The sequence below is a fragment of the Peromyscus eremicus genome, chromosome 16_21 (assembly GCF_949786415.1).
Source record: "Peromyscus eremicus chromosome 16_21, PerEre_H2_v1, whole genome shotgun sequence".
Taxonomy (NCBI): Eukaryota; Metazoa; Chordata; class Mammalia; order Rodentia; family Cricetidae; genus Peromyscus; species Peromyscus eremicus.
This window is the reverse complement of record NC_081432.1, coordinates 10,305,921-10,333,274: the sequence shown is the minus strand read 5'-3', so window position 1 is coordinate 10,333,274 and position 27,354 is coordinate 10,305,921. Positions and strand designations below refer to the sequence as shown.

The 27,354-nt window shown below is 51.9% G+C and overlaps 1 protein-coding gene and 1 long non-coding RNA gene across 5 annotated transcripts in view; one reads left to right on the top strand and one right to left on the bottom strand.

Annotated features, from left to right (window-relative positions):
- Positions 1 to 583: 583 nt before the first annotated feature.
- Col6a2 (collagen type VI alpha 2 chain) lies at positions 584 to 27,354 on the bottom strand. 2 transcript variants are annotated; one of them, XM_059243996.1, is made up of 28 exons: positions 27,225 to 27,353; positions 19,447 to 19,595; positions 18,727 to 19,325; positions 18,499 to 18,519; positions 17,739 to 17,804; positions 16,221 to 16,274; positions 16,062 to 16,106; positions 15,690 to 15,716; positions 15,272 to 15,298; positions 15,139 to 15,183; positions 14,740 to 14,793; positions 14,256 to 14,318; positions 13,598 to 13,660; positions 13,337 to 13,426; positions 12,723 to 12,785; positions 12,056 to 12,118; positions 11,714 to 11,776; positions 11,113 to 11,175; positions 10,588 to 10,638; positions 10,187 to 10,222; positions 9,779 to 9,841; positions 9,059 to 9,121; positions 8,850 to 8,885; positions 8,408 to 8,453; positions 8,111 to 8,263; positions 7,499 to 7,951; positions 7,357 to 7,395; positions 584 to 1,638 (listed from the first exon to the last, which is right to left on the bottom strand). In XM_059243996.1, the coding sequence occupies exons 2-28, from the start codon at positions 19,580 to 19,582 to the stop codon at positions 1,040 to 1,042; spliced, it is 3,081 nt and encodes a 1,026-aa protein (XP_059099979.1). In that variant the 5' UTR covers positions 19,583 to 19,595; positions 27,225 to 27,353; the 3' UTR covers positions 584 to 1,039. The 2 variants fall into 2 exon arrangements, with proteins under 2 accessions (XP_059099979.1, XP_059099980.1); XM_059243997.1 differs by lacking the exon at positions 584 to 1,638 and adding an exon at positions 2,534 to 4,216 and having other exon boundaries at positions 27,225 to 27,354.
- Positions 15,705 to 27,354, top strand: part of LOC131893888 (uncharacterized) — a 39,259-nt gene continuing 27,609 nt past the window's right edge. The window contains exons 1-5 of one of the 3 annotated variants that reach the window (XR_009374760.1): positions 15,705 to 15,858; positions 16,781 to 20,731; positions 23,321 to 23,405; positions 25,625 to 25,723; positions 26,393 to 26,431. This is a non-coding gene — a long non-coding RNA (uncharacterized LOC131893888). Of the gene's footprint in view, positions 15,986 to 16,780; positions 20,732 to 23,320; positions 23,406 to 25,624; positions 25,724 to 26,392; positions 26,432 to 27,354 lie in introns of all 3 variants that reach the window. The other 2 variants (XR_009374759.1, XR_009374761.1) reach the window with 2 other exon arrangements.

Below are 27,354 nucleotides of genomic sequence, written 5' to 3'. Positions count from 1 at the left end.
GGTAAGTCCCCCTCCCTGAAGCATACCATAACCCAGGACAGTAAATTCTAGGCCACTCAGGCCCCATGCCTAGGTATGTAGGTGTGACACAGGACAGCACCCACCTGTCCTGGAGAACCCAAAGTTCTCTGTGGAGCCTCCAGGAGTGTGAGTGCGGAAGGCCCCAGGGTATGAGCAAGCCGAAATCGCCCACACTGAAGTAAGACTGACTTTTGATGGTCGTTTGTCTTGTCTACCCACAATCCACTAATTATATGTCCTTCCATGAGTATCTCATTCAAGCTATGGGGTAGTGTGAGAGGACCTTGCCCTGACAATTTTAGCTGAGCACTCACTGGCTAGGGTGGAGTCCATGTTGGGGCCGTGCTGAATACTCACTAGTGACAGTGTAGACCGTTGGCACCTTTTGGAAGTCCCTGCCCCATGAGGGTAGGGCAACTGAGGCTGGGCATCAGGGAGTGATGGATTCTGGTGGGCATGTAGTCAGCCTAAGTGTCCTCTTCATGTTAGGAGGAGGCCCAGTGTGGTTCACGCCCGGGGTAAGGCCCAGTTGGGCACAGACACTGGGGATCTGGCAGCAGCAGAGGGGTTCAAAACCTTTATTGGGCCATTGGGTGTGTGACATGGGGCTCTCAGGTCTGATCTGATATAGGAAATAATGGGCAGAGAAGGACAGGGCCCTGGGTGGGACTGGTGCAGGCCAGCAGACAGCCTTTGGAAGGGAATGTGGGATGCATGAAGGAGAGAGGAAAGTGGAGGGGCAGAGGCTGTGGGAAACAGGCAGTGGGAAGGCTCTGGGGTCCTCCAATGCTTGAGGGCAAGGTATAGGTAGGATGGAGAAGAAGGGGAGAACACCAAGGGAGCTGAAGATGGCAAGGGGTCTTGGGTCCAGAGTCCTCCTGTCCTGACCTTGGGAGAAGGGCTTTGACTCTCCAGGAAGACCCAAGTGTACAGTCCAGCAGGGACCGGCAGGGATAGGGTCCAATTAGCACCACGGAGGGGAGATGGATGAGGGATGAGTGGGCATGGTGGGCATGTGCTAACAGATCCAGCGGATAAACCTGTCGAAGAAGCTGGGCTGGGCCAGACTGTCAAAGTCTTTCTCCCGGAAGATGGCCGCCCTGTCACCCAGGCTGATCTTGGTAAGCACCTCCATGTCCACATCACTGCCCACGGCGACCACGGTGGGCACCACATTCTGCTTGCGCATGGAGTGCACCGACTCCTCCAGGCTGTCGTTGCCCGTGACACCATCCGTGAGGAAGACAAAGGAGAGCTCTGCGTGACGCCGCGCCCCGCCCCGTGCCCCCCGCACCACATTGTTGATGGCATGCACGATGCCTGCACCCACGTGAGAAAAGGAATTGAGGTAGGCAGTTCTCTCCAGCGCCTCATGGATGGTGGTCAAGTTGTAGGTCAGCGGGAAGGCCACCTGCTGCTGATTCTGGCTGCCATACTGCAGCAGGGCCATGCGCGCGTTGAGTGGGTCATCATCCCTTCGCGCCAGAGTCAGGCGCCGAGACACCTCCTCCACGAAGCGCCGTGCCTTGTGGAAGTTCTGCTCACCCAACCGCTCCGAGCCATCCAGCAGGAAGACAATGTCCACGGGCCTCTGTGTGCACTGGGCCACATAGAGCTCTGCAGGGAAGACGTAAGGTGGGCCCAGGCATGCAGGGGTGGCCAGCTCGAGACTCGCCCCATCTCTGCATACACCCTGCCCCCTGGATCTCAGATCATGGGACTTTGGGGCTTCACCCACAGCCACCAATGGAGGCCTCAGTAGAGCAGTCCCAGGTGATGTCCTTGACTCAGGTTCCTTTGGGAGTATGTCTACCGTTCCCTGGGACTGTCGCTCCAATGGCCCCAAAACTAAAGGACCAGAGATCTACCTAGAGGCCAGAAGATCCATCTTTTATCACCAGGCATGGTCTCAGCCTCAACCAGCCACCTCTGGGACCCTCAATAGCCCCAAAGCCCTCACTCAGCCCAAGATACAGCTACTCACATAAAGGTCATTCTTTGGTGGGGGCAAGATAGGGCCTCTGGACCTGACTCCCTCTCCCAGGGGCCACTTACTTCTGAGCCACCTGGTCTGTCTGAGCCATAGGATATGGCTGAAAGAATCCAGGTGGGCCCTTGGTGGTCTCACTGCCACCAAGAGATGCCTTCCTCTGGTGGATGGTCACCAGCAATGACACACTATGGAAGCCAAAGCCACACTTCACACCACCACACAGGTGTCAGAGACCACAGGCTAGGGCCTGGGTACCTATTCACCAGACATCCATCTAGGATTTCCTTAGATGAAGATGAGTTCAACTCACCCATGTATGCTGTCATGGCCCAATTATTTGGGACGCTGGGGAATCACATTAAGAACAGCCTGACTCCAGTCACGTATGAGTAAGAATGCTGAGGCAGGACCCAGCTGCCAGAGTGCTTACCCCCATCCCACCCAACCCCATTTGTGTATGAGGGCCCATCCCAGTGTATACTAGCCCAACTTGGCATTTGACCACAGCAGTGCATTAAGTTACAGGTTTCATCTTTTTATAAAATGTTTAACCTGGCTCACTCCCTCTGAGGCTGAGCCCTGGTCCAGGGAGTGCCTGTGGATAGGCAGGGTCTTTCTTACAGAGCTTACTAGCTACATACCTTACTTATTGTCCACCATCCCTGGAATCTTCTCAGAATTTCTAGAAAGTTTTTTTGGGGGCACAACTGGACTTCCTAGCTCCTTGTAACTGACAGGCACCCTCACAGTTATTACCACAAACCCAGAGGCAGACATACAGTAGGGGTTGTTGGCTTGGGCACATTTCCTTAACATCAACATCTACAGGGCCTGGGGGAGACCGGGAAAGGCTGGTGAAGATCCATATGTAATTGGGAGTTTGGGGTCTCAGGGGTCTCTGTGCTTCGTTTCTGTGGGGGTCCCTTCTTCTACTTGTGACCTCACAGCAGGGAGGGGGTGTCACCTTCCCAGGAGGATAGGTCTTACCATGGGCTAGAGGGGCACAGATAGAAGAAAGGACATCAGTCCAGCCTGATGACAGGTGCCTTGAGACCAGTGAGAAAATTCCAGGTTCACGAGCTTGCCTTGATGGCTCGTGACTTGGCAGTGGGTCCCTTGCTATTCCCCACACTGGGAGAGGATGCCTTTATGGTTCTCAGTCACGTGACTGAGGGTATCAAAAGCCCTGCCTGTTGGATACTCTCATGATGCCTTCGTATATCCAGAGACCTGGCTGAGCATATATGTGTTTGGGGCCCACTGGCACACAGCTCTGGCACTTTGATCTCCTGCTGTGACAGTAGCTGAGGTGTATTAAGGCCATTGTCACATCCCTGTGGTTTCTGCGGGTTATAAACACATACCTGACACCAAACATGAAGCCCAAACAGAAGCAGGAAAGGGGGGGACCTCCTCAAGCATTCAGATAGCACCCCACCCCAATCTGTGCTCTCAAACACAGGATAGCTCAGCTTGACTGAAGTGGTGTGCTCAGCTGAAAGATTCCCAGAGGCCTGCATCTCAAGAACCTCAATATAATGCCCTCTGTACAGTCCTTTGCCAGATGTGAGCTTCTGGGGTTTAAGGTGGGCCTTCAATCCAATCACTGATGTCCTTATAAAAAAGAGGAGGGGGGAAAGAGGAGGGGACACAGATACAAAGTGAAAAGGCTATGGGAAGGTAGAAGAGATACTGGGGTAGCGTGCCCACAAGCCAAGGATGGCAGCTCTACCAGAGACTGGAGGAAGTAGGAGGGACCCTCTAGAGAGTATAACATTAAAGACAAGATTCTGGACTTTGTCCTCAGGACTAGGAGGGCAGGTCCCTGCTGCCTAAGGCCTCAGTTTGTGGTGGTAGCCCTGGGAAGCTAGAAGTGAGGGCTTATCTCTGGCTAGAACCTGAGGCTTTAGCAGAGTGCCAGTGCAGACTCTGGGTCCCCTGTGATATCCCTGTGCACCAGTTTAAAGGTATCAATAAACAGCTGCATCCAGTCCTGCCGCTCGACCCCCGTGGAGAACTTGGCCCTCTCCGCGGTGTAGACCATCACAGCCACCAGTTGGGAGTAGGCAGCTGGGTTCTGTGTGAACTCCGTGGCGTTTAGCAACTGCTGGATCAGGGGGATGGTCTTGGGGAAGGTGGGGTCCGGACCCTCTTCCGTGCGGAGGAAGGTGACCGGGGGCTTGCTGCCAGGCCATGGTTCATCTGCAAGGGAGTGTCCAGAGAAGACTTTAGGGGCTCCAGTGGGTGTGGCTGGCCTCCAGCCCTCCTTAGGCCTCTGACCACAGACAGTAGTTGGGACCAAAGAGACGGAGCCAGGGGGACAAGTAGGAGATGGAGCAGGTGGTGGTGTCTGGTCTAGGCGGGAGGCCTGCTGGGGCGGAGAAGCTGAGAGCAAGCAACACAGCCAAGAAGACAGCCTAGCAGCAGCTTTGGGGTATCCACAGAGCTCTAGGGAAGCTCAGCATGGAGCATTAGTGCCCAAGGCCAACCGAGAGATGTGCACAAATGCTGGAAACGTCCCCAGTTCAGTGCTACATCCCTACGTCCCTGGGGAGAGGCAGCTCCAGAGAGTGTCCACAGACAAAACCACACCGCTAACATTTGTCCCACACATGATCTGCTATCCCAGGACCTGTCCTCGAGGGTCTGAGATAGTGGTACAGACACCAAGGAAGAGCAAGATCCTCTCCTCCTCCTTCCCTTCCTCCTTCGTCACCTCCTCTCTCTTCCCCTCCTTTCTCCCCTCCCTCATTTCCTCTTCTCTTTTTGTGTCTCAGTCTGTTTCTTTCTTTCCTCCCTTCTCTTCACGCCCCTATTCCTCTTCTCTGTTCCTTTGTTTTTTATCCCTTCCTCTCTCCTCCTTTGTATCTTTCTCTCTCTGCTTCTTTACCCCCCCCCCCCCCCAACACACACACTCCTCCCTCTTTCTGGCTTCCAGTGCCTGCTGGAATGGAAGGGTATGACTCAATGGGTGTCATGGCCAAAGTCACTCCCTTTTCTCTGCTAACCACGGAGGCATGAGGAAACCCAGATGTGTCCAGCACAGGACCAGAAGGACCTTGGGCCTCCCTGGGGACACTTCCTTCTCTAGAGGCTCCTGTCTCTTTTCTCCACAATCAGTGCTCAGGTCTCACTGCAGTCTTTAATACCATGGTCATTACTAATTTTCTTCCTACAGTTTTGAGCTTCTCAAGCACTCTCAGTAATCCCTCATGATTGACACCATCCCTGGCTCGAGGTAGGCTTCTGGGTGGACAGGGCTGGCTATTTGGCTCAGAGGGTCAGGGCTAGGTCAGAGTTGGAAGTGTTCTTAACACCGTATTCACATCAGAAATGCTCACAAGGATGCTCACCCAGGACCTCGGTCATAAAGACACTGTCTAAGGTCACCGTGTCCCCAGACAACACTTCTAATTTACCTTGAAATTTCATGTAGCAGTAAATACAAATGTGCTTTATAAGGCCAGTAGAAGGGGGTTAGGGAGCTGGGAAATGTGGAGGGGACCTTGTAAGGAGCACTGTGCTTTGTGGGGTCCTAAGACCTCAGTGTAGGCTGAGGTCCCCATTTCCTCCTGATCTTGCCACCCTCCAGAGCTGGTGTGCCCGCAGGTGGAAACTGTCTGGCCCTGGCCCCCATCCTGGAGCCATTGCACCCTATCATCCAGCATCACCCTATACAAGCCAGACACAGATGTCACCAGAAAGGAAGATGCAGAGAGACAGTTCTTTGAACACAGAGGTGAACTCTCCTCCCTAAGACATGAGCTTCGCTGATCAAATCCAGCAGGAAAAACTGAAGTAGAGCAAGGGCTATGCCTCAGGGACACAAGGCTCACTCAACAGTAGAAAACCAACATGACTGACCATTGCTTTCATAGCTGAAGAAGCCTCACGAGATGTCACCAACAGAGCAAGCATGTGACCTTTCTTTCCTGACGACAACGCTCAACAACTTAAGTGGGGGGACTTACTACTCCATAAAGACAGCCACAGAGACCCATCGCCGGGGTCACACTTTGGAGTAGAAACTTGAACACTTCCCACTGTGATCAGGAGCAAGCCTCGGGGATCAAGGTCTGGCTTCTGTGTTGGAGGGATGGAGCCATCTGTGGCAACAGCCTCCCCTATACAAACCTCACTTAAGGTTTACATCCTGTACAACACAGTGCTACAGTCTGATACCAAAGGTACAGCTCACCTGAGAACTCAGTCAGGTACCAGGAGCAGGGTTGGGGGGTCTCACTGCAGACATGGCCCCTAGCCTTTGACAGATACCAGAACTGGCAGCTTGAGGCCAGTGCTCTGAGCCTCACACAATCAAACCCCAGATAACTTCACTGGGTGGCTGAGGCCAAGGCATGCCCTGAGAGTGTTTTCTTGGTAATGATCTCTGTTTGAATAGTGTGAGACCCTGACTCCTGGTCCACATGGTCCCTTCTGTTGGGTGGTCTCAGAGCCTGTGCACATGCTCAGTGGGCCACCTTGTCTTTGGGAGAGACCAAAGAACAGACTTTGCGGGGAGATGCAGCTGCATAGTCTCCACAGCAGCCCCACCATGCCAAACTGGCCCACCCCCTACTCAATGCTCCTTGGAGGGGCAGGGCTTGCAGAGGAGATTGCAAGGCTCCTGGGGCTCCAGGGCATCTTCCTGAGGCTCTTGCCCAGTCACTCTGCAGCAGTGTCTGGGGTGTGGGGCAGGCATTGATAGGGACTCAGCACAGCAGGGACACCTCCTACCCTCCCTTAGGAATAGCAGCTCTGGTTCCAGCCTCCTACCATGAAGGCCACAAAGGCAGCCTGAAGGGTTAGAAGCAAAGCCAATCCACTGCTGGTGGGTATCAGCATGCTTGCCTCCAGGTATCTTACACTAACCAATCTGCCCATCAGCTTTAGGGCTTTACCTTTTGACAAGAGCTTGCCAGGCCCTGGTAAGTGGACGGCCCTAGCTATGTCTGCCCAGGGCCTGGCCCCTGTGGACCAAAGGGAGAGCCCCCAGTGGTAGGGAGACTTTAGACTCTGGGATGAGACTTCCTTTGTGTTGAAATGCCTTTTTGATCAGTGGCCAAGAGCCAAGCACAGCCAGGCCAGCAGTCTCTGCCCAGACGGTACCCTGCAGGGGCTCAGGATGACATGACATGCTCCCAGGAGCCAGTCCTCACCCTGAGCCCCTGACTGTACCATGCCAGGAGTGAACTTCAAGGGTTTCTCCCTAAGGAAGCGCCTCCACAGTGGGACACCCTTGAGGCTGCACAATTCCTTGCAGCATCTCTGGCTATTAGAACAGGAAGGATGCTGGAACTGCTCTGCTTGTCTGGGGTTAGGGTTTTAGGCACCCGTGTTACCTGTTTGGCAGGGAAGTTCTGGACACACGATCTGGGGGTCTAGAAGAGAGAAAAGAGATAAGGTCTCTATGAGTTCCTGCTGGGCCCTCAGTGGTCACCTACTAGCTTGATGGGGGTAAAGGTTCTGGGTCTCACCACTCACCTGGGCAAAGGACATCTTCCATGTCATCGATGAACTTCTCAGCCACCAGGTCAGAGAAGAGTGTCATGTTGCGCACTTGCTGCGGCTTGTCACAGGCGATGGAGTAGAGGTTCTCACTCTCGTGTGTCTCATGGAACATGTCACCAATGCCGATGGCTGTCACAGTGACGTCTCGGTCACACAGTGCCCGAAGATTGAGGTCATCATCTCGGGGGTCATGGCGCCCATCTGTGATGACCACTGCGAACACCCGGGTCTTCTGGCGCCGGCTCTCCTTGATGAGCTGATTGTAGGCAAACTTGAGGGCAGAGGGCGTCCATGTGCCACCAGCAATCCACTCAAGGTTTTTGACAGCTTCCTTGAAACTGGACAGGGAGTTGACTCGCTCGTCGTCCAGCCGGATGGCCTCGAAAGTGCCTTCATGGCTGTACTGCACCACACCCACACGTGTGCCTACAAGGGTACAACCTTGTGAACAGTGTCTACCGGCCTGCTTTGCCACCTTGGTGACTGGCTCAGCCACCTTGAATGAAATCATGGGCAAAGGCATGATCCTGGCTAGAGGCAGGGGTTATGGCTTCTGCCTCAGGGCCCTTCATGGCCTCCACTGACCTGTCTCAGACTTGGGGTCCTTGGCAATGGCACCCAGCCTGTTGACCACATTGATGACGAAGTTCTTCTCCAAGGTGAAGTTGGTGTACCCAATACTCTCAGAGCTGTCGATGACGAAGACCACATCCAGAGCACCACAACGCTTCTCACAGTCTGGAAGTGTGCATGGGATGACAGGGTGAGTGGGTAGAGAGTGTGAAGGGGTACAGGGCCAGGGATACCGTGAGTGATCCTGCCCCCATACACTCCATCCCTCCCAAAGCTGCGCACACATCCTAATGCACTGGGCCAACTCACCGCAGCACCCACAGGTCTCTCTCACGTAGGTCATGACGTCACATTCCTGCAACACAGCCCCAGTTGGGTGCATTTAGACAGGACGCACCTACTGTTGCCTGAGGACTTCCATTAGAGTCCTTAACCCCATGTCTGCTGGGGTCCATGCCCACATAATATTCCAACTTTGCCCTCTGACCTTACCCATGCCAACTCCACCCAGTGACCCCTATCCTATGGTCTTGTCCTTGCCAACCTTGATTCATCTTCTGACTTGGTCTCTGCCAACCTCAAACCTGTTGACTTTGACCTCTGACCCTATGCCTGCTAACTTTGCCCTCTGAGCTCCTCCCCTGGCTTCGCTCGTCAACCCCTTATACTTGATGCTCTTGGTTTTCGCTCTTTAGAAGAGAGAAGGACACTTATAAACAAGGACACCGATTCCATACTGTGTGACACCTACCGTGAGACCAGGGTCTCCTGGAGGGCCGGGTTCTCCCTGGAGGCAAAGGACAACAGTGAGAGGTGAGACTGTTGGGTCCAAGTTGTTTCTGGTGCCACCACCCAGTGTTTACTGACCCATGGGCCCACTAAGGGCAGAACCAGGATGCTCTGTGTACATCAGCCTGCCTGGCTCAGGAGCTATGAGCCAAAGGGATAGAGGCGGCTTACCTCAGGTCCTGGGACTCCTCTTGGCCCCCGAGGGCCAGGTTCACCAGGGGGACCAGGATCAGCCTGAGGAGGAACAGGGAAGTAGGCTCAGTATAGCCCTGGGATGTCTCTGCCCCATAGGAGTATTGATCCCCCTGTCAATGGCCTCTGCTGGGAGTAAGGTGGGCATGAAGGACTGCATCACCCACTTCATCCTGAGTCTGACACCACCATAACAATGTCCTGAACAGCCACTACCAGAGCCTGGTAGGCAAGGGAGAATAGAAGGCCACCGAGGAACTCAAGGATAGTAATGGGATAACTCACTCTGATACTAGTCACTCTATGTGCCCAATCTACCTACCCACCTATCCATTACCTGTCTACCCATTGACCATCCCTCCACTGAACTGCCAACCCCACCCATCTGTCCACCCACCATCATCTGCCATCCATCCTTATTTGTGCTGTCTTGCCCTTACTGTTCTTCATGCACCCACACGATATTGGATGCCCAATGGTTCTAGGGACACGGAAGTGAAGATGATACGGTCCAGGCCTGTGCCAGTGAGAACCAAGAGGAGGTGCTGGCTGAGGACAGGGTGAAGAACAGAGGAGGCCTCAGAGCCTGACCATTCCCTTCAAGGGCTGTGTGCCAGGCAGGCTGGGTGTTTTCTCAGGAATCTTAGGCTTTCCTCATGCACTAGCCAGTTGCCCTGGGCACAGGACAGTGACACTCACTGGCTCGCCCTTGTCTCCCTTCCTTCCGGGTGCTCCTTTCAGACCAAAGTCTCCTCGGCCTCCCTGTAACACAGAGCACATATTAGTTGTGGGCACTGGGTGGTATACACACTCCCACTCCACACTACAAGACCTTCCACAGACTTCCAGGAACTCAGAGGTGACACAGAAGCCGTTTGCCTAGTTCAGCATCTGTTAAGGATGCTGGGCATTTTTAGGGAAGCCCTGGGCTTTGTTTGGAAAAGGAAATGACACAGGAGCTACCACCAGTTAAAGCCCAGCCAGGGCCCATGTGGCCTGACCTGGGGCAAGGGCATGACGAAAAGATGGTTCCCACAGTGGACATGGCATGTGGGACTTCCACAACCCCACCAGGAAAAGGCTAATTGGGACAAGACCCCCAAGTACCTCAGGACCTGGTGGGCCGGCCTCTCCTTTATCACCCTGTGAAGAAAAAAAAGGTCTGACAGGTTACTCAGCCACAGACCCCAAGTCTAACTACAGAAAGAGAAGCTCACCATCCCTTGGAGCTGAGATCACTCCTTATGATTTCTTGGATATCAGAATCCAAGGTCTCACCCAATCCACATCTAAGGCAAAGGCCACACATGCTGAACCATGCTGACCCAACCCTGGGCTATGTCTGACCACTGGTATCTCCTGGTGCTGGCTGGATCTGCCTTTGCACCAAGTGACAGGTGGCCCCCGTCCCATCCCTATTCCTAGTCCCACATTGAGGGAACCACAGAAGCCTTGGGGCCCAGCCCACAGGGTTTTCCTGGGAGTTCTTGTTCCATGCCATGACTCACGGGTGTCCCTCGGGGTCCTGGGTAGCTGAATCCAGGCCTTCCAGGATCTCCCTGAAGGGGAAGGTTGAGTTAGTTGGAATGACTGGTGAGGAGGCTGTGTCCAAATAGTGCAGATGAGGACCAGGATATCTTGTGTAGGATGGGGAAAGAGGCTGAGAGCCTAGCCTTGCTTGTCCACCTCTGGACTGGAGTGTGTGCAATTGATGTGCCAGATAACTCAGGGGCTGTGGCACATACTAGAGAGGCCACTGAGACCGTGCAGTACCCATATGGCTGTCCATCCCTCAGGACGCTGCCATCTTTCCAGGCAATTCACTGCTGGGTGGGGCAGAAGACAGGCTGCAATGGTCTCCTAGTGCTCTCTATGCCCTGGCCAGTCTCACTAGGAGCTGGGAATAGGAGGCTCAACGGAGGCCTCTCTCCTGTTCTAGGGCGCCAAGCTTCTCTTGCAACCTTCTTATTGGGTACCTCCATAGCACAACTGCTTTGGACCCCATCCCATACTGCCAGGAGGAAGGGACGTACCTTGGGGCCTGGCTGTCCTGAATCTCCACGAGGTCCAGCATCACCAGGGTCTCCCCGAGATCCCTGAGGGCAGGAGAGGAGTCAGAGGTGGCCTTGTCACCTGAAGTGGTGATGGCCTAACCTGCTTTGACCAGCTCAGAGAAGATGGCGGGTGTTGGCACCACAGGGCCGCCACCTTGCCTGGGGCCAGGGGTTGGGATGGTGGTGAGTAGATTAGGGAGGGTTTGTAGGGTAGGAGGGTAGGTGGGTAGGAGGCCTGGGGTGGAATGGGGGTTTACAGAACAGGGTTGGAAGTGGGAAGGACTTTGGGGGTGGGTGGGGAGTGGGTTGGGCGGTCTGGGGCAGAGTGGGGAGTGGGTGGAGTGTTGGAGATCAAGGGGCAGGGTGAGGTGTGGATGGGGGTAAGGGGCAGGGTGGGGAGTTGATGAAGGGTTGGGGGAAGTGTAGAGAGTAGGGAGTCTAGGACAAGATGGGGAACAGGTGGAGGGTTGGAGAGCAGAGTGGAGAAGAGTTAGGGATCGAGAACAGGGTTAGGAGTGGGTGGGAGCCTGGGAGCAGGATGCTGTCATGGTCTCTGGGCTTCGAGTGCCCTGCTACCAACCTGTTTTCCTGGCTCCCCAAGAGCCCCCTGGGGGCCTCTGGGTCCAGGCAAACCTCTGTCTCCCTGTAAAGAAATGAGATGAGGTAAGATGGTGAGATACTGTGGTCTAACGGTGCACCCGCAGAGTTCTGACGTCAGCCCTGTTACGTTATGCTTCAGGGTGAGGTCAAGCTGCACTGAACCCACTGCCCAGGAGTGGTCTTGCCTTGTCTGGGTCCATGAGAAGGTTAAGTGAGGCAGGAAGGTTATTGGGCACAGTCTCCTCCAGCCTGGCCACTGTCACCTCCCGTCCTGGGGATAGCCCCCTTCAGTCTGGTATCTGCCACCCCCTGCCTTGCTTACTTTGGCTCCTTTGCTGCCAACTTCTCCAGCCAGGCCTCGGGGCCCCTCAGGACCAGGGTCACCCTGTGAGAAGACAGGTCAGGTCAGGTTTTAGCCAAGGAACAATTCTGATGCCCCGACTCCAGAGGCAGTATTGGGGGAATGTGAGGATGGGGTTAGGGGAACAAGTTATTCAATCCACCGGGACAAAGACACTGCTGTGTGAAGGGCGATGTTGGAATGGTAGTGTCCTTCCTCCTGAAGTCCTCTCATCCCCACAGACCGACAGCCTCAGTCCTGCTGAGGCCACTCTGGGGGTGAAGGGACTCTAACCAGCTCAGAGGAAAGCTCCTTCCCCGCCATCCTTGAGAGCTGTGGCAATGGGAAGCTGCAGGAATGTGTATGCATGTCTGCAGTGGGGATACTGCCGGATGGAGCAGTATGCACCCTGTGCAGTTGTGCATGGCACACAGAGGGTGGGTGGTGCCCTTCCAGAAGCCTCAGGGATGGCTGGGCGTGGGAGCTCGCCTGTCTGATTCTTACTTTCTCAGACAGTGCAGGGACCAACCCCCGCTCAGGGGTTAGACCTCAGAGTTTTGTTCTCCTAGGGGATGAGGATGGGGCGAGCCGCTCAGCTTTACGGTGAGATTCCAGAGCAGACGCCTTGGCTCCTTACGGAGCAACTCACCTTCTCCCCCTTTGGACCATCGCTGCCCGGGCCGCCCTTGGTTCCAGGATCTCCCCTGCGCCCCTGTAGAGAATGGGCATGAGGATGAAGGACAGAGACAGCTGGGAGGGCCATGTGCGCCACTTGTAACCCTGCTCTCCCAAGGACCCTGGGGACCCTGAGCCTGGTATTCCCTCCGGGTGATATCTGCCTGGGGCTGGGGCTCTGTCTCCATACTGCTGCTGTGCCAGTTTTGTCCCAAAGGCTCAGGACTCGGTGTGTGGGTGCTCATGGTCAGGCTGTATGCCGGCCAATGATTGGGATGTGGCTTGGACGGTCAGCATGGTCATTCCTGATCACTCCCTGACTGGGCCTCCTCACATTGTCTCTTCTAAGGATAAGCCTTGGGATAGGATCCCTACCCTAAGTGCAGCCCTGGGGGAGCTTTGAAGGGATGGTAGTGAAAAGGTTGATTAGGAACAGAGGGTTCCACCTATCCCCATGCCATTTGTCAATGGCCCTTCTTCAGCCCTGCTTGCCCAAAGTGGTACCACAGAGGTGCCACAGAAGAGCCCAAAGCAGGGGCCTGGTTCAGGCCGAGAGGCTTATGGTCTTTAGGTGCAGCCTAAACTCACCGGCTCTCCTTTTGGTCCACGGGGGCCAGGCCCTCCCTTGCCTCCTTTCACTCCTGGGCTTCCAGGAGCTCCGTTGTTGCCTTGATATCCCTGTGTGAGGCAGGGACAATTCAGCATGGCTGGGAGCATGGCGGAGGAATGCACAGGGGCTAGTGCATGAGGGCTCCCTTAGCCATTCCTTACCATCCCTCTCGACATGTGTGAGGGCATAGAACAGAGTGGACAATACCCTGGGCAAGGATAAGCAGGCCAGCAACTCACCTTGCTTCCCTTGTCTCCAGGATCTCCTGGTGGTCCCCTGCGTCCCGGGCGGCCAGAGTCCCCCTGGAAGAGTTGGGGGTGACATCAGCTTTGTTCATGGACAGGTACTGGGCAGTGGGACAGGACCATCTAAATCCCCCATGTTCTTCAAGCACACAGGATGCCCAGCATAATAGGGGAAGAAGGCCTTGCCAAGATGCCCCAAAGACCAGCCTATGAGGCCAGTGCAAAGTCTGCTGAGCCTCTGGGGAAGGAGTCCCATGTGAGGCCCTGGTGACATCAGGATTGCTAGGTAGGGGCTCAAGGTAGAAAGCAGTAGAAGAGGCATGGTCTTGCCTCCTAGGACAAGGATGTCTATCCTGTGACTAAAGGTCTTGTGCTACCGAGGGCAAGGGGTCCCCAGGGCCTCAGGGTGTAGGAACTGCAGTGACTAGAACTCCCTTCAGGGTCTCTGCCAGCTTGGAAGGGGAGGTGGGCAAGCTGTGCTACACGTGACCCTGCTCTTAAATAGTGAACTTAAGGACGGGACCTCCCTGCCAGGCTTCCCAGCCTGGGCGGTCCCCTTACCCTGATCTGAGCTGGCATAGGGAGCCCCAAGGCAGGGATTCATGAGGGTGGTGACAGCCTGTTCTAGAGCTGTATCTAGCCAAGTCCTTACCTTGGCACCTTGGTCTCCTTGCTCGCCTGGGCTTCCGGCTTCTCCAGGGTATCCATCAGGGCCCTGAGGGAGGTGAGAAAGGTTCCTGCTGAGTGCTACCATGGGCGACTGTGCTTCTCATGAGTCAAGAACACTGACACAGAGCGGGGACCCCAGAGCTGCTGCTCACTCAGGCTATGAGGCCCCAGGTCAAGAGCCATGCCCAAGACTGCCCTCGATGGTCATCAAAGTTTCAGAACTTCCCAGCCTAGGACCATGAGCTCCACCTGGCCTGGAAACCATAGATGTCCAAGGGTTAGCTCATAGGCTCCTGAGGGCATGGGCTGTAACCCCAGGACTAGCAGAGCTCCAGACTGGGGTGAAGGTCATGCAGGGAGAGGTTGGGCAGAAGAGAGAATCCAAAGACTTGATTCCAGCCCAGCCTGGTGGCCATGTCCCCTGAATGATGTTTCATGTGACAGACAGCAGAGATGAAGTTACTCACCCGGCTTCCTGGGTCTCCCTTGCAACCAGGAGGCCCAATGCGGCCCAGTTTGCCCTGAAAGAAGAAGTGGGAATATCAGAGTGTAGATCTGGGGTCTCTGCACATCAGTAACCGCACCACTCAGACCCTTGTGTGACAGGCCAGCTGCACCCTAGTCAGAGCACAGGAAGGTGAGGTGATTCCCATTTTGCTTCATTCTGTCTCCATGGAGACAGAATCTCAGGACCAGGCCAGGTGCATGGGTGTGAAATGTCCTCAACCCGTGCGTGTGTGTGTGTGTGTGTGTGTGTGTGTGTGTGTGTGTGTGTGGTGTTTATACATAGGTATCTGTGTGAATAGACTTAGGTGCATGTGGGGGGAGGCAGTGGCTGGCAGTGGGGGTGGGGCTGGTGACTCTACCTTCTGTCCATCAGTTCCGTTCTTGCCAGCTAGGCCGGGGGCTCCCTGGAGAAGAAAGAAAAGAGACTGGTTAGTCCCAATCCTTGTTCCCTCTGAGCAGCACGGCAGGGCACACCCATCCCTTCAGGCTTACCTTCCGACCATCTGATCCAAATTCACCCTGTGCAGGAGGCAAGCAAAGTGTTAGCTGAGTTTCCAAGCTTCACAGACACTGTTGTCTTTGGCGTGCAAATGAAGACCCTCAGCCCAAACATGAGGCCAGAAACCTAGGGCTGCCTCCAGGCAGAGGAGAGACCCAGGGCTGCCTCCAGGCAGAGGAGAGACCCAGGGCTGCCTCCAGGCAGGGGAGAGACACAGGGCTGCCTCCAGGCAGGGGAGAGACACAGGGCTGCCTCCAGGTAGGGGAGAGACCCAGGGCTGCCTCCAGGCAGGGGAGAGACACAGGGCTGCCTCCAGGCAGGGGAGAGACCCAGGGCTGCCTCCAGGAGCCGCCAGGCTGCTATGCTGTCACATGGTACATCACAACTGTCCTGGGCAACATCACAACTTACCTTCTCTCCCTTGAAGCCGGGCACACCCTAAGGGCAGAAGGAAAAGACGATGTGTTACCAAGGGCATGTCAGCAGATGCAGTGGAGCCCTGGAGAGACAGATGTGAAGGACAGCCAAGACCCAGCCTCCAGGGTGTGCACAGTGGCTGTGCCATGCCTGGAAGTCATATGTGGGTCCTGAACACACACTTGATGGAGGAGGGGTCAGGCTGGATATGGAGTTTTGGACCGACCTTCAAACTATAGAGGCATTTCTCTCCTTTGGCAACAAGGGCTGGGTTGTGGACATCCCCAAGGGTAGGGTGGGAAAGTACCCCAAACTGACCTTCCTCCACTTCCCTTCCCCCATCCTAGCCCTAGGTAGGGAACTTGCCTTGGGTCCTGGGAATCCAATGGGGCCTTCGATGCCAGGGTCTCCCTGTGAAGAAAGAACAAAGAAGCTTGGGTGTGATCCCAGCCAGCCCTGGGTGCAGGGAGAGTGGTTGGGGGTTAAGTCAGGGGTCAGGGGCCAGAGGCCATGTGGGGACCTTACCTGTCTCCCCTTCTGTCCAGGCTCTCCTGGCTCACCCATGTTGCCCTTGGCACCCTAAAAGTAGAGGACAGGGAAAGGAGTAAATTGAGGCAAAGGGAACCCTGTTATCTCCTGGGAGAGGTGGTATGGCAAAAGCTGTTGGTCCCTCCCCAGGTGGGAACATCTTAGAATAGGGTCAGCTGCCCCCCGAGAGCCCCAGTGGCCCCCACCAGGCTCTTGCTGACTCTCTTCTCTGAGTCTTGATAGACCATTCTCCATGAAGCCACACTGCAAATGGGTCAGTGCAGCTTCTCAGCTGGGATGCTGGGGCTTGGGACCTCTGTACTGTAGTCCAGACCACAGTTGGCCCTGGGTGCTCCATAGGCCAGCCTGGCACTCATGGGAGTTCCTCTTGAATGGGATGGGCATGGGTAAGGCATGGATTGAAAGAACCAGAAAGACTAGGGCTTCAGAAAACCACATAAGATCGGACTCCTAGGGAGCTAAAGTTTTAACTTTAGATATATATTTACTAAATAAATGTGCCAACTTATTAATATCCTTCCACTTTAAATGCAAAGGGAGAGAGAAGAAGGAAAAAATAAAGGGGCAAAGGAGAGAGGAGGAAGAGATCAAGCGAAGCAAGTTCTCAGATATCCTGCAGGTCTCAGTTGTTCTGCTCTAAAGTCCCTGTGGCCTGGGGGCCTCCGGGGGCCTGGACCACTGCTCTGCTGTGTGAGTGGTCAGATATCCTGCAGGTCTCAGATGTTCTGCTCTGAAGTCCCTGTGGCCTGGGGACCTCCCAGGGCCTGGATCACCCGCTCTGCTGTGTGAGTGGTAAGGTAGCCCTGGGTGGCAAATTCATTCCCAGCTGTAGCAGGGTGGGCACGGCTCATAGCCAGGACTGGAAGAAGCCCGGTCAGGGAGTGGCTGGCACAGAAGACATCTCACTCAGCTACCCACTGCTGTAGAAGCTCTCACTGGACTTGCAAAGAACATAAGGATGCTTCTTAACTTCCTCTCTAAGCCATTTCATATGACTGGCATCATCTCAACTCCTTCCTACCCTCCTGCTTCCTGACACACAAATTGTTAGCTTCAGACACTGTGGTAGTGGAAGGAATTTGTGTTATACAGCTCTATTGTCAGGAAAAGGCCTGATAACCATTCAAAGCAGAGTCCTCCAAGCCTAGAATTAAATAAACCTCCAAGTGGATGCCTCATATCAATCAGCAATCAAGCCATTGACAGAATGGTACCGTGTGTGTGTGTGTGTGTGTGTGTGTGTGTGTGTGTGTGTGTGTTATTTCCCCACATGAGCATGCTTGCTTACTTCACAAATGTATTTTAAGTGGCATATCTTAAAAATTTTTAAATATTTCCTACTTTCCTCAAAATACCATTTAAAAGGAAATGGATAAAACCTGAAGTTTAGGTTTTCCAAGTTTGGAGGCGCTGAGGCCATCCACAGCCAGCTGACCTTCAGTGTGGAATTCCCACAGGTCAGGGGATTGCTGGGGCATGAGTCAGGCATCTTACCTTCTGTCCTCGGTAGCCCTTGGGTCCATGGGGCCCAGGAATCTCCAGGCAGCTCACTTTGTAGCACTGAAATGAGGTGGACAGAGAGCAGGTCAGGTTGGTAGGACAAGTCCCCAGTTGGGTATGGACTGGGGATAGGCATAACCTTGGACTCTCAGAGGAAGTCCCCAAACACCCATAGAGACAATCAGAATGGAATGAAGGGACAGACACATAGGGTACCAGACAGGTGGGGGCCAGTGCTTAGTCAAATCATCTAGCCAGGTTTTGGGTAAGCGAGCCTGAGATAGTGACAGAGAGTAGCAAGGACCGAAGAGCTCTGGTCACGGCTAGGCACCATCTGTATACGGGGACCAATTTGCCATATTTGAAAGTAGCTGCTCTAGAACGTCATGTTTCTACAGAAGGAGCAGGGCGGGACTTTGGGTACCCAAGGCTGTAGGACCCTAAAACAGGTACATGGCTTGCAGTCTGGGTTGGATTAAAGCCCCTCAGCTTCTACAGAAGTCATGTGTTTGGTAGATAACAGTTCCAGCTCCCAGGGGACTAAACAGCCTGGGTTTGACTGGTGATGGACTAGGGCTTCATGCCAGCTCAAGAGTGTCAGGCCTGACAGAGCAGGTGGACCTTGGTCCTTCTGCTTCTCTGGTCTGCTCGAGGCCCTGGGAAGCCAGGAGTGAGGCGTTGGTCCTCTGCTGGGTCAGCAGTCTTGGTTGCCAACAGGTAGCATAGGCTGGGCTGTAGTGACAGGGCAACTCACCTCTCCGTAGGCTTCATGTTTCTGCAGAAAAGACAGAGACCAGATTAGCCTGAGCCTGGGGATGTGTGTGACACTTCTTGAGTCTGGGTGGGGATCGTGGGTATGAGAGGACTTGACCCTAACCTCCCTCAACTGCCTTACTCACAGTGGGATACACTGAACTCTGACTGTTGCCTCACTGGTGAGTGGACCACATCCCTAAGCTCTGCCCTAGCCACAGCTGCTCACCATGACCTTGATGATGCGGTTGATGGTGTCCTGGTCAATCTCAGTAGAGTCAGGCCTCATGGTGGCATAGTTGTTGCGGTAGAGCTCATGTGGGGTGTTAGCGATGTCCCTTAGGCCTTGTTCATTTAGGTTCCTGTTAGGGGCCACAGCAAAGAGCCGGATCCCCTCCTCACGGGCGCGCTCAGCCTGCATTTTAATGCCTCCACACGGATTGCCTGTGACGTGGCCGTCGGTGATGACCACAGCAAAGTTGACCACACCTCGGCCTACATGCTGCCGGATCTGCTGGGTCATGTTGGCCAGGGCACAGTCAGTAAAGGTGCCTCTGCGGAAGGAGCGGATGCCTTGGAGGCTCTTTGTGAAGGAGGCCCGGTCGCTGCTTGGTGGACTGAACACCTCCACCTGGTCCGAGAAGTGCAGACCACCGTAACGCCAGCTCAGCGCCACCTGGTCCAGGTAAAATTCATTCTGCAGCTGGCTGATGAACTGAGGTACGAACTGCTGCATGTGATAAAGCAGGCTGTCTGTGGGGGACTGCATGGCCACGCTCTCCGAGGTGTCCAACACGAAGTACACATTGACTGGGCAGTCAGCCTTCTCTGGGGTGGGGTGACAACATTGAACCCGTCAGGACTTGCCAAGTGGGGGCTATAATGTGAGTCCACCCTCACCCTATGAATACCACTTCTCTCCCAGGACTCCAGAGCCCCACCCAGGTACCTGGACAGTTGTTGTTCCTGTCAATGGTGGAGGGGTCAGGTGAGATGACTTCCTGCTGCTGAGCATGGAGGACTCCTAAGAGCCCCCCAAGCAGGAACACAGAAAAAGAACCCTGGAACATCTTGATAGTAGTCATGTGCCCTGATGTCCTGCAATAAAAGCAGGGACCATGACAGACACCCCCACAAATATATTGCTGCCCTCCCAGGGTAGGATGCACATAGCTGGCAATTCCTTGAGGAAACAGGGGCCTCCGTGACCCAGGTTGTTGCCCCCACCCACAGGGAAGTTGTGCCTCTCCAATTCTCTGTTGGCTGCAGGGCTCAGTTCTAGGCTGGACTCAGACATTCAGCCCTTCCCTGATCTCTGGGGCCAGAGTACACACAGAAGGGCCCATTTGAATGGGTTGGAAACACCAGGGAACAGTGTCTCTTTATATACTCCACTCCAGGGCCTGCACTGGGAAAAGGAGGAGCGGGAAACAGGCCCACTTTACTCAGTGGGCAGGTCGCAGCCTCAGTGTGGGACCCTGGGCATATCCGTCTCCCTATAGCCTGATCCCCCCTCACATGGGGCATTGGCATGACTGAGTGGGGCCAGGGTCAGTCACACATCGATTTTTAGTATGACTTTCCACCAGGTGCCAGCAGGCTGAGGGCATCTTCTTCCCCTCTGTGGGCGCAGTAAGACCACTGGAGAAGAAGCAACACAGACTCTCTGGAGCAGAGGTGGCTGTGCTCCTGGAGAGACGCTGTCCCAACTTGTTATCTGGGAAATTTCTTTGATCAGAGAAGTACTCGAGATTTCAGATGTTACAGTATTTTAGTTGAAAAATAAGTAGAATCATTGAACAGCATACTTGATACTAAGGATGGGAGGTATCAGGTATGACACACACTTGTAATCCCAGCATTTGGGAGTCCAAGACAGAAGCTATGAGCTCAAGACCAGCTAGGCTACATAACATGATCCTATCTCAGAAAGAAATGAAATAGACTACACACAAGTGTGGTAGTTTGAATGTAACTGATACCCATAAGCTCATAGGAAGTGGCATTATTAGGAAGTGTGGCTTTGTTGGAGTAGTTATGACCTTGTTGGAGGAAGTGTGTCACTGTGGGGGTGGGCCTTGAGGTCTTCTATGCTCAAGCTATGCCCAGTGCCACAGTCCACTTCCTGTTGCCTGCAGATCAAGACGTAGAACTTAGGCTCCTTCTCCAGCACCAGGTCAGCCTGCACACCACCATGTCCCACCAAGAGGATAATGGACTGAACTTCTGAAACTGTAAGTCACCCCAATTAACTGTTTTCCTTTATAAGAGTTGCCGTGGTCATGGTGTCTCTTCACAGCAATAGAAACCCAAACTAAGACAATGAGCAGTTGTTGATAGAGATGCTAAGAATAAACAAGGGACAGAGAATGGATAGTGAAAGTGAAAGTGAGCGTCATCGGAACTAAAAAGGCAGGTGGCTTTATAAGAAACAAAGAGATGACAGAGGGACCTTGTGTTGGAGACCATGAAAGCCCATCATTACCAGGAATACAGAATTAATTAGGCACACCCATGTGAAGTGGACCAGTTGGGAAATCTAACTTGTAGTGAAAAATTTAAAATAACCCACTTAAGAAAAAAAAAGAAAGGGCAACAACAAACTTCAGGAAACATCTAAAGGAAAAATTCATTGGCAGTTATATAGACAGCCATAACTGTCCCAAGATAACCTCTAATTTCCACCTCCTGGTGTTTCTATGCTTACAAGGTCTTCTCACATCAAATCCCTGCTGGACAATGGAATGATGGTGCAGCTTCTAAGATGAGGTATATGCTTATGATCTCAGCACAGGGGAGATGGAAGCAAAAGGATTGAGAGTTTGAGGCAAGCCTGAGAAATATATAAAAAGCCTCCATCTCATAAGCCAAAACGATAACCACAAACATTCTGATGGACGGTTACTAGGTGGGCATGACTTAGGCCTGTCGTGTCTTCTGATGAATCGAGCCTCCTCATCAATATGCAATGTCCTCCTTTGTCTCTTCCATGTGTTTAAAATTTAGGGTCGACTTTGTCGTAGGTTATCATAGCTAGCCCTTCTTTTTCTGGCTGTTTGTGCTGAATATCTTTGTCTGTTCCATCACTATTTTTTCTCTTTAGATCTAAAGTGAGACTCTTGTAGAGAACATGAGACTATTTTGTTTTTTCTAAGTCCATTCTGCCAATCTCTGTTTCTTAATTGCAGACTTTAATCCAGTTTCATTGAAAGGAATTACTGACAAAGGGTGACCTCTACTTTGGCATTCCTTTTCTCTATACCTTACACATTTGTAGTCCCCATCTTTTTGTGTAACTGTCTACATTTGTGTTTAGTTGATTTTCAGTTGTAAAATGTTTAAATACTCCTCTCGTTTCTTTGGTATTTGTTTATTCTTTTCCTGGTAGTTACCCAGGAAACTGTATTTTGCTTCTAAAATCGAAACTATTTGAATCCGTACCACTTTAATGACATAAACATTCTCTGCCTTTATTATCTCTGAGCCCATTCCTTTCAGTTATCAGTGTCATAAAACTCCAGCCTGGGGCTGGAGAGATGGCTCAGTGTTAGGAAGGTATACTGCTCTTGCAAGAAGACCCAAGGTTAGTTCCCAGCATCCATGTTGGGCAGTTCACAACTTCCTGTATGGAACTCCAGCTGCTGCAGGGGCCTGATGCTCTTTCTGGCCTCAGTGGGCACCTGCACTCACATTCATTCACACACACACACACACACACACACACACACACACACACTCACTCACACACATCCCATATAGACAAATAATTTTTAAAACTCCATTCTCTTACAACTGTTCCTTGGTATCTTAACAGTTGGCTCCAGGACTTGCAATAGATACAAAAATCTGATGCTCAACTCCCTTGTATAAAAAGCTATAGTATTTGTATATAATATATGTATATCCTCCCATATGATGAAATCATCTCTAGGTGGCTGTTAATGCCAAGCACAACAGAAATTCTATATAAATACTTGTTATACAACATTTTAAAGACACTGACAGGGAGCAAAAGGTCTGCAAATATTCAGTACAGACACAATTTTATTTTCAATCTGTGACTGATTGAATTTATAGATGTGAAAAAGTGAATATAGAAGGCTGACCATATATCATTTTAAAACATAACTAATATATATTAAAATTTTCATTTTATTTTTATTTTATGTGGATGGGTATTTTGCAAGTATGTATGTATGTGCACTACACGTGTGCCTGGTGCCTGAGGAGGCCAGAAGAGGGTTTTAATCCCCTGAAACTGGAGTTACATACTGTAATGAGATGCTATGTGGTTGCTGGAATCGAATCTGGGTCCTCGGGAAGAGCAGCCAGTGCTCTTAACCACTGAGCCATCTTTCCATCCCTATAACTAACATTTTAATATACTAGTTTCTTAAATTATATAGCAAAGAAACTTTGAAATTACAAATAAAAATTGTAATACTAGCTCTTAAAGTAATAATTGTTCTCTGTATAATGTGTTAGCTTTTCCAAATCATGTAGAAAACAAAAACTGGAGCTGCCCTCCATTGTTACAATAGCACTGGCTTTTAGCAGTTGCCCATATATTTTCCTTTTCTGAGATATTTATGTTTTCTTATGGCTTTTAGTGATTGTCTATCATCCTTCATATTAACCTTCAGGATCTCCCTTAGCATTCTTTTCCAGGCAGAGAGTGCTGATGAACTTCCTCAGCTTTTGTTGATCAAGTAATGTCTGTTTCCCCCTTATCTTCAAAGAACAGTTTTGCTAGATACAGGCTTCTTGGTTGGTAGGTTTTTTTTACTTCCAGCACTTTGACTATATTAACCCTCCGCCTCTAGACTCAAACTTCGTTAAGAACTCTACCAGTAAACTTACCAAGGCTCCTCTGTGTTGGACAAGGCATTGTTTTTTACTGCCTTCAAGGTAAGATCTCCATGAGTAAACTGGGGATGGGGGGCAATGGAGGGCAGGGGGTAGGAGATGAGAACATAAGGGAAGTGGGAACAGAGAAAAATAAAGTGGGGAATAAAGTTTCCGTCCTTTAAGTACTTGGGAAGTCACTTCATCCAGAGAGGAAGAGGACTGCAGCCATGGGAGACACAATAATGCCCAGGCCAATAGCTTTGCCAAGATGGGCACCTTAAAACACACCCTCTTAGATCCCAGGGAAGTGAAGTTAGATGTTAGTAACAACAGGAAACTGGGAAAAATCACAAAGTTGTGGAAATTCAATATCACGCTCTTAAAACAACCCACAAATAAAAAAATACAAAGGTGTTGTAGAATGTTAGTTTGGGATGTGTTACGTTTGTTTATGCTGTGGAATATTTAATGATGCAAAGATGTGTTGCATTCTTTTGTGTTACATTTGTTTAACTCTGTGAAGCTGTGTTAGTTTGCCTGCCTAAAACACCCGATTGGTCTAATAAAGAGCTGAACAGCCAATAGCGAGGCAGGAGAGGGACAGGTGGGTCTGCAGGGCAGAGATAATAATAGCCACCCAGCCAGCTACGGAGTAAGAAGGAAAGAAAGAATAGAGAATAGAGAAAGGTAAAAGCCCAGAGGCAAAAGGTAGACACAATTTAAGAAAAGCTGGCTAGAAATAAGCCAAGCGAAGGCTGGACATTCATAAGAAAGAATAAATCTCTGTGTATTTATTTGGGAGCTGGGTGGCCCCCAAAGACCAAAGAGTAAAAAAAAAAAACAAAAAACAAAAAAAAAACCTAACTACACAAGGGAAGCAAGAAAACACTTAAAATGGATAAAAACCAATAAAAATGTTCTGAAACGTACACAGCAGCAGCAATGCTAAAGGGAAGGCACACAGCTGTGAAAGCTTACACCAAGGCCGAGGAAGGGCTCACATCAATAGCCCATCTTACAATTTAAGGAACTGGAAAAAGTACAACAAAGTAAACCCATGACTTTTAGCAGAGAATAATAAAGATGAGTAGAGGAAAAACAAGATACATATTGGGGAAAAAAATGAAGAAAGTCAATGAAACTAAACCTGATTCTTAGAAAACACCAACAAAATCGACAAATATTTAGCTAGATCAAAAACTTTTTAAAGAAAACTCCAATTAATCATAGATGAAAGTAGAAACACACTAACCAGTTCTATCCACCTATTTAATATTAAAAACAACTACAGAGCAGGATTGGGAGTGTGGCTCAGTGGTAGAGCACTTGCTTAGCATGCACAAGGTCCTGGGTTTGAGTCCTAGTGTGTGCCTATCTCAATCTCTCTCTCTCTCTCTCTCTCTCTCTCTCTCTCTCTCTCTCTCTCTCTCTCTCTCTCAATGAAACCAACCAATCAGAAAATGACAAGTGGTGAGGATCTGAAGCAATAAGAAGCACAAGGTGAGGACCTTGTGCACTACTAATGAAAATGTAAGCTGGCGAAGCTGGTGTCAAAACCTTGGTGGTGTCTCAAAAAGTGATAAACAGAACTGCCAAATGATACGGCTCTTCCACTTCTGGGTATGTCTTCATGTGGACAGAGTGTATACACAAAGATCTAGTCCTTCCCCTCCCTCTCCAGGGTCTCACCACATAGCCAAGTAGTTAAAAAAAGAAAAGAAAAGAACATCTATTAGGAACACGGGGAAATTGTTACCAGGCAAATCACAATGAAGTGGGCCAGTGATCAGATAACGTTACACGATTGAGGCAGAGCAAACCCACAGCAAGGCATTGCACACCAAATGGGCTGATCGGCAGAGACCACAGGACACACGTTCGGGCCCACTTCTGTGGGTATCTGACAAGTTGGATCTAAGGGCCCCTAGAACTGAGCTCCCCACTCCCTTGATCATTTCACTGCCTGCCACACGGACAAGGAAGCTACCCCATGTCTAGCTAGTGCTTGTGTCTTGAATCTCCAGTGGGTCTGTGTGCATCCATGGGGATGCTGTCCATAGTATGGTCCATCCCAGTGTTGAGGGCAGAGGCTGGGCTTCCAGGTCTGCTCCTGTGCAGTACCCCACAATCCCTGTCTGTTTGTGGGGGCTCTCTGGATTCTTGAATGAGCAAAAAGAGATGCAGCAAATATTGAAGTGTGGGACCGTGTAAAAGGAAAGGAAAACAAACAAACAAACAAACAAACAAGCAAAAACCACACTAACTATCTCTTGTTCTAGAAATCATGCTGTCCCCACATCTTAACCCAGTGCTTTGGGCTGTGAACAGTCTGTCTACACTGCATCCAGACACCCCAGAACCCCTGTTAGCTGAGACTGGTAAGTGCTTCTAAGTCAGACCTTATTCTGAGACCAGAAAGCAGAACCGCCTCCTGGAGGGCGGGTGTGGCTGGCGTCCCATGCCAGGGTCTGTGAAAATTCCAAGTCCCTTCTCATCCTGGATTCTGAGAGTTGCACCAGAAAGCCCCTGATGCCCATCCCATGGCTTCCCATGCCCTGCTGAGAGGCCCTTCCAAAGCAGAGCTGCCTGGATTTGCTCTGGATATCACTGCGGTACAGGAAGGAACCCACCCTCCAGCAGACAAACTGCCCAAGTGGCAGCAGCCACCTCTGCTTCTTCCAAGGTCTGTGCTGGCTCCCTGACACCATTTCATTAGACAGAGAAGTTCACTGTTCCCAAGACTGATGCACAGCTCTCAGAATGGATGTTCTCCACCCCGCACTCAGCTCCTCCGATTTGGTGTGGGGTACTTGATATCACCTGTTCCCTGGAACCCTAGGTCCATCCCTGGCCCCACCTCTTCCCTCTAAGAGACCCAGATACCTGCTTTACTTCCAGTATTTGTGAGATGAAGTCTCAAATGCCCCTTTCCTTTTTTTTTTTTTTTTTTTTTCTTGCTACGTGTGTGCTGGCCTCAAAGCCAGAACTATTTAATTGGAAAAAAAACAAAACAGTAAGTTAATCTTGACCTTAAATATCCCTTTTAGGTACCTGGTCCCTCTATGTCACTGGCTCCATGTCCTCAGGTGAGCATAGGGATAGTCCCTGAACACCCAGGCTTCATGAGGGCTGTTCTGTGTTGTTCTGTCTATGGACTGTCTATAGGAGAGAAGTCTCTCCTCTGTGCTCTGGGAGTCCCAGGGGTAGGATGGAGCTGAGAGTGACCTGGGTCCACACTCAACTTAGGGTCCCTCCACTCCCGCTTCTCTCCCTAAGCACAGAGGATGTCCAACAAGAGGGTTGGTGTCTCCTTGAGAGCACCTGGCTTGCCCACCCATAGGACCTGAGACTCACTTCTCTGTTGCCCACAGAGCACCCTGAAGTCCACCTGAGGAGCTCATTCAAATGGCTGCCGCTTTCCCCATGAGGAATACTCTTCCCTGGGGCCCGCAGAGGGGCCAACAACAGGACCTGTGTCCAAGTCCAAGTCACACCATATCTTCCCACTGAGGTCATTTAGGTTCCTTAACCCTTAAGAGATGTCCTCCAGGCCAGGGATAACTCAGACCCGCTAGAAATGGCCGTGGGTCTGACCAGATGCCAGGCACTCTGTGGACTGAGGAAGCAGGGGGAGTCTGGGCCATCAGTGGTCAGTAGAAAGCTGTGGAGTTCACAGCAAGAGGAAGCCTGCACCCAACCAGGTTATGTCCAACAGAGACTTAGGGGCCGGCCGGATACTAGAACCTAGGGCTGGACAGTCAGTTTGGGTAGATCTGTGACCCCCGGGAACTCCGTCCCCACCTTAGACCCCTGAGGTGCAGCCTCTGAACCCTGTTCCTCCTCTCCCCCAGGCCAGGCTGCACCCCACGGTGAGCTTACCTGGCTTGGCCCTTCCAAGGAGAGGCCGTCTGGGCACTTCCGAGGAGAGGCCCGGTCCTGACGGCCCGAGATGCGGGCGCCGAGTGGGGAGGAGGGAGGGGACCCAGGGGCGGCCCGGGACTGAGCGGGA

What these genes read in the sequence shown, in the direction of transcription:
- Col6a2 (XM_059243996.1), bottom strand. Translation starts at nt 19,582, where the DNA reads ATGACTACTATCAAGATGTTCCAGGGTTCTTTTTCTGTGTTCCTGCTT. An exon ending in CTGGAGACAAGGGAAGCAAG is followed by an intron (nt 13,427 to 13,597) that starts GTGAGTTGCTGG and finishes TGCCTCACACAG; the next exon opens with GGATATCAAGGCAACAACGG. An exon ending in AGAGACCTGTGGGTGCTGCG is followed by an intron (nt 8,264 to 8,407) that starts GTGAGTTGGCCC and finishes GCACACTTCCAG; the next exon opens with ACTGTGAGAAGCGTTGTGGT.